Source organism: Astatotilapia calliptera, chromosome 13 (genome assembly GCF_964374335.1).
Source record: "Astatotilapia calliptera chromosome 13, fAstCal68.1, whole genome shotgun sequence".
Lineage (NCBI taxonomy): Eukaryota > Metazoa > Chordata > Actinopteri > Cichliformes > Cichlidae > Astatotilapia > Astatotilapia calliptera.
In genome coordinates, this window is record NC_137434.1 from 32,579,132 (window position 1) to 32,585,635 (window position 6,504).

Genomic DNA, 6,504 nt, shown 5'->3' on the forward strand with positions numbered 1-6,504 from the left:
GGATAAGGTCCTGATGAGGAGGAAGTCGGAGCTGCCGCAGGACGTCTACACCATCAAAGCTCTGGAGGCTCACAAGCGAGCTGAAGAGTACCTGACGGCCAATCAGGAGGCTCTCTGACCAGAGGAGGCGGCCCCTCCTAATCCAGACTCCGCCCCCTTGCGTCCGTCTCCGTGGGGAGGAAGTTGATGCCGTCGTGGAGAGCCTGGTCCCGGGTCAGACTAGGGCGGAGCTGACACCGCCGCGTTCACCCAAAAAATAAAATAAAAATAAATAAAAAAATAAGAACGGCTCAGCTCTGCCCCCCGGTGGCCGACCACACGTAGGACACTGTAGAAGCTCCGTCCGTCCACCTGCTGTTTAAACTGTGTCAGCGGTCCACCGTGATTGGACATCAGCTTCATGTTGCACTAACACTCCCACGCCTCCACCCACGCTTTAACTCCTGCTGCTGTTTGTTCTGAACCCACATCAGGCACACCAACACATTGCCGGCAGCCCGTCCTGCCCCAGGACGCCATGCTGCGTGATCTGCAGCTGCTGTCTCTGCATTTGCTTTCTGCCCACACGCCTCACCGTTACTTTTACAATCGTCTTTGAATGCTTCATCCAGCGAGCCAGCAGCAGGTCAGCTGGTTCCTGTTTTTAGTGATCAGAACCATAGCAGGTTCAGGACAGCAGGACAGCGATGATCACAAACGCGCTAACAGATAAAAGTCGGCCGAAACGATCAACTAAAGTTTTTCAGAATAAGAGCATTAGCTGTAGCATCTGTACGCTTCAAACTAAATGCTTTTCATTTTCTATTTTTCAGAATAAAAGCATCAGCTGTATCATCTTCACAGTTCAACAAAAAGGCATCAGCTACAGCATTCTGACATTTCAGAATAAAAGCATGAACCGTGACAAGGCGGAGTTTTTTGTGTAGAGCCCCTTCCTCAAAAGGGGGGATTTTTGACCTAGTGTTTCCGTGGAAACGAGAAGTAGACGCAGAGTGGTCTGGGCTTCGCAGTGCTGCTGCAGCTCCTCACTTCTGTCCCGTTGCACCTGAACGCAGCGCTGATGCGTTCACTGACCCGCTTGGTTCTCCAACAGCGGATTCACAGCTCCGCCCCTGAACCCTAGCTCTGCCAATTGACTGCTAGTCTGTACGTCCGGCAGACTGAAGCGGGCCGATGATGATGATGTGGAAGACGCAGTGAATGTAAACATCCTATCAGGACCCCCCCAACACACACACACTGTGTATCTTTTATTTAGTCCAGCTGAGGGCGCCTCGCCTCAAGTGTTAGCCAGCAGCTCTTCGGGTTAAAGGTCAAACGCTTCTGATTATTGATCAGTTATTGATTGACTGCACTGGTGCCAGATGGGAGGGCCCTTAAAGAGGACACAGGAGGAAAGGTTAACGATGCCGTCATCATGTAAAAGAACAGCAACTTCATTTTGATTTATTTTTTTTTCACATTTTAGTTTTAAATTTGTAACTTTTTAAAATCTAATTTTCACCTTTTTTTTTTTTAAACTTTTTTTTTTATTACGTTTTGCTTCTTTATAGAATTTTTTTTTGTGTGTGTTTTTTCTGTCAGCGGAGTCGGAGCCTTATTGGCTGCTGAGGTCACACGATCCATCCTTTATTCTTCACGGCGTAAACTTAATTCGTTTCAGTTTTGATGCTCGTAATAAAAGCAGATTTGGAACAATGCGATTGGCTCGTTTTCAGCTTCCTGTTTGGCTTCGCTGACATGAAGTCAGTTGTATGAATTTAGCACCTCATTGGCCAAACATTTTGCACGCTGTGACATGTCCACCTCGCCGTTCGTGTGTTTTTGTTTAACAGTTTGAAACATGAGGAACAAAAGAAAAAAGGCCTCCGTGGAGATGGGCGGTTCTGTCTTTTCTGTAACTATCCCACGTACGGACTTGTGGCCACGCCGACATACTTTCTAGTCTTTGTTCTTGTGGGCCTGTTTCATTTGTTGTCGCTCGTGCACTTCTTCCTGCTGCCGTGTTGGCGTGTCCTCTACAGATCCAGCTGTCAGTCAGAATCGGAGACCCCTCCGCCTATCAGTCATTCACTGCTGGAGTTAACGTTTCTGTTTCCAGGCTGAACCAAACTTTCCCGCACTGAGTCTAAGTTATATTTTTGTTTTTTGTGAGAGCTGAAAAAATGTTTTTGAATCCGCTGCTGAACCAAACCTTTAGCACAAACAGCTGTTTGTTTTTCCCTCCAGCAGTGACTGACAGGTGGAGCGGGGTTGTGTGACGGCGTGCTGTCCACTCGGGCCGTGACAGTGAGACATTGCTTCCTGTCATCGTGTACAGATGTTTAATGAGGTCGAGCATCACATGGTATGAAAGTCTGATTTTGTACAGATGTTCATGTATGTACAGCAGAAATAAACTGAAGTACAGTCAACCTGCCCACTGCGTGTTTCTTTCAAACGCGCACACACACAAGTGAACTACAAAAAACTACAAAGATGGCGGTCTCACCTGTCTCACAGCAACACTCAAACATCTCAGTGAAGACACAACTGATTTTCTCTCAGCAGCGTCCCTGAACTAAACTCAAGCTGTGTCCCAATTCAGGGTCTGCACGCTTGAAGTACGCATTTCAAGTGCGGTTACGTCACCGCCACGCGACGACGGCTGTCCCAATTCAAAGTGTGCTTCAAATGCGTACTCCAAATGCGCCGTCGATTTCCCCACGCTTCGTGGTCCCATATATCCCACAATTCATAGCGCGGCGGTGGGTGTGGATAATTTTGCCGCAAAATACGGCAGAAGGGAGCAGCCGAAGAGGGTTTTTTTTTTTCCAAACTTTATTGAAATTATAAAGTGAACAGTCAGTCATTCCAGTTCAGTTTGTACAGTAGACATACAAGGTAGGGGTGCAACGATACACAAAATTCACGGTTCGGTTCGATACTTTGGTGTCACGGTTCGATATTTTTTCGATACAAAAAAATGTTCATGCATTTTTAATTTGTCATTTATTAAAATTATAAATATATATTTTAACTCAAAAGTACAGTTTTTAAATTTAACCCTAACCCTTGTGCGTGTTTTTTATTGTGACAGCGAATGCGCACCTGCGGACCACTTATGTGCAGCCCTGGTTATTTAGCTCGTCATATTGCAGCCACAGAAATTCTTTTGTCCATGAAACCATAAAGCTGCACTTTCTTTTTGCCTTATAGTCTGATTTGTCATAACTTCTCCGTTTTGTGGTAAGCTTTTCTTTGGCTGTCACTTCTTCACCCTGACCTGTCTTATTTGGCTCAGCAGAACTAAAATATATATCCTGCTGCTTTTACACACGGACTCACATAAGCTCAGCGATTCTCTGCGCGATCAACCTCTCACATGTTTAAGCTGCGGGAGATTTCACTTGTCATGTTTGCATAGTAAGCTAACGATTAATAAGACTATGTCAGAGGAATTGGTGCACAAATTATCATCACTCACAGATCAGTGCTGTCGCTCTCTATACACAGTTCGCACGATTGCAAAGTGAAAGCAAAAAAACAAGCGCAAATTCAAACGCGATTTCAATATGTCACATATTGACAGTGGCTCACCGATGCCAATGACATAATTACCCAGCTACATTTCTGAAAGAATGCAAAAGCATTGACATATATTTTTCCTACAATAGCCCGACGGGCAGGGCAGAGATAGATTTTGGTAGCCCGACTGAAAAAAATCGCTAGCTCCGGGACGTCGGGCTAGCGATATTGCAAGCCCTGTATCTGATTGAGGAATCACTCATCTTTGGAAAAGAGAGTTTATTACAGAGAAATGTCTCTTTCCAAAATAAAAGCTATACTATCCGCTTCTTCTGGGCTATATTCTCAGCAGCATATTAAACATATAAGGAGAATCATGTGCTAACAGCTGTCTAAATGACTCGGCTAAAGTTAGTAGCATGCTTGTTGTTTTTGTCTTTGTACTAGGATGATGTCGGCGTAAATGTGCAGTCATATTCGGTGTGTTCCCACTAGTGCTTTCAGGTTAATCTCCTTGAAATGACCTTAACGCCACAACACGGCAAATCTCCGTTAACGAGCTACCGCCGATCACTCCGTGCATGGGGCTAGACGGCCAACACGTTAACGAGCTAACTGCGCTAACACACTAGTTCACACCAATGTAATTGAGCATTGCATGGCACATCCAACATACTGTTTTACTTTAGTCCATGACTCGCTTACCTTCAGGGTCATACGTCACATGAAAACCAAAATAATTCCAAACGCCAGATCTGAATGAGGTTCAATTTGCCTATTACAAGTAGAGCTTAACTTCTGTCTCGCTAGCTTGCCCTGCGCTCTTCCTTCTGACTATGCTGTCTGTGTTGAGCGCTCAGTGGATCTGCGCTCGACAGTGCAGCCTAGGCGGAGTAGTCGAACACAGATTCACTGAGCGCTCAACACAGACAGCATCGTCAGAAGGAAAATTGATAAAATAAATTACAAATGTTGTATTGTTCGATACATATGCGTACCGAACCGAAAGCACTGTATCGAACGGTTCAATATCGATACGAATATCGTTGCACCCCTAATACAAGGCAAATAAGAGTAACAATATACAGTACAATGAAATAAGAAGGATAAATAAAGGATAAAAAAAGAGAAAAAAAAGGGGAATGTGACAGACTTCATAACAACTTTGTACTTGAAAGTTGTGACCGCTCATTCGTTAGACATTTCTGAATGAATTTCAATCAATGATAAACCTTTTTCATTGGAAGTTAATTTAAGAGAGTTTAAGTAATATTCAATTTCAATCAGAAACAAATTAAATGATAGGGTTGAGTTTAGAAATTTACATTTATGTATATGGCATTTCCCTAATAAGATGGAGCGGCCGAAGAGTGAACTAAAGTACTGAATATGACGTCACTTATTTATGTGCGAATGTTTAATAATTAAAGTCAGTCATATATCCACAAACACAACAAGCTGAAAGTCAGTGATATATATGTGTATATATACACATATATGTGTATATACACATATATGTGTATATATATATATATGTGTATATATATATATATATATATATATATATATATATGTGTATATATATATATGTGTATATATATATATGTGTATATATATATATGTGTATATATATATATATGTGTGTATATATATATATATATATATATATGTGTGTATATATATATATATATATATATATATATATATATATATATGTATGTGTGGTTAGACTACACGCCTTTGGAGCAGAGGGTCGCAAGTTCGATTCCTGCCTGGGGCGTCTGTATCCAGTAAGGGTCCTAAGGCTAGACCCCCTATGCTAAGCAAGCCTACCGCAGACATGAGCGAGACAGATAAATATGAAGGCATGCCGGCTCGGACGTCGCCCGGATCAACAAGGTCCGCGTCAGGTGTTGAGGAACCAGGGCACCCTGACGAAAAGTGGGCTACTGGAACAAGAAGGCATCGGTGGGCAAGGGACGAAAACAGGGCGTTGTTGGAATGCTACTACGCAAGTAACCCCGGCGGAAGGGGCTACATGAATAGGATGAGGGACCTATGGATTCTTCGATACCCAACATCCACAATGACGGCGAAACAACTAGTAGCTCAGTGTTCCAACATTCGAAAGAAGGGACTGCTCTCACAGCTAGAGATTGACGAGGTACAACACAAATGCTACGGCAAGGAGGAGTCAGGACGCCAGGTCAGGGGGGAGATATCATCACCCCCACCCGAGATTGGGTACATAGCCCCAAGTGTGATAGGAGAAGGATCGTTGAGTGCGAGAGGAACTGACCTGAAAAATAGGATCATGGCCAAGCTTGAAACCTGGATCCCCCGTAGCCGGTTACCAAGATTACGTGAAGTACCCTCAGAAGGTCTGCTAGATGATGTTAATGCAGCACTACGGGCAATACCTACAACCACGATTACCGACACTAACAAGCTGATCTACAATACGGCAGCAGTGATCAGTGAGATGCTTGGCTACAAGTTGAACAGCCACAAGGGCCAGTACCCTCCATGGAGAAGGAGGCTAGAGGGCAAGATCAAAGTAGCACGGAGAGAGGTTAGCCAACTAACGGAGTTGCAGAAAGGTGCGACGAATAAGGTGCCTAAGAAATACAGCAAGCTGTCCATACCTGAGGCCTTGGAAACTGCCAAGCAAAGACTCACAGCCTTGGCCAGCCGCTTGGGGAGGTACACCAGAGAGATAGAAGGCAGGAGAATAAACCAGCTGTTCTCCACAGAACCAGCAAAGGTGTACTCTCAGTGGCAAGGGAACAATAAGAGAACAGCACCACCAAGGCTGGAGACGGAGCAATACTGGAAGAGCATATGGGAGAAGGATGCAACCCATAACGGCAATGCTCAGTGGCTAGAGGATCTGAGGGCAGACCACAGCGACCTCCCTGAACAGGGTCCAGTAACCATCACAGTGGCAGATATCCAAGAAAGGGTCTCCAGTATGAAGAGTTGGACAGCACCAGGGCC

At 44.4% G+C, this 6,504-nt stretch overlaps 1 protein-coding gene across 1 annotated transcript in view; it reads left to right on the forward strand.

The window, feature by feature from the left end:
* ppp2r5d (protein phosphatase 2, regulatory subunit B', delta) overlaps positions 1-1,700 on the forward strand; it is a 32,257-nt gene extending 30,557 nt beyond the window's left edge. The window contains exon 17 of the mRNA XM_026189789.2: positions 1-1,700. This exon is cut by the window's left edge and continues 20 nt beyond it. Coding sequence (XP_026045574.2) covers positions 1-118 — 118 coding nt within the window. The 3' untranslated portion in view covers positions 119-1,700.
* Positions 1,701-6,504: the final 4,804 nt, after the last annotated feature.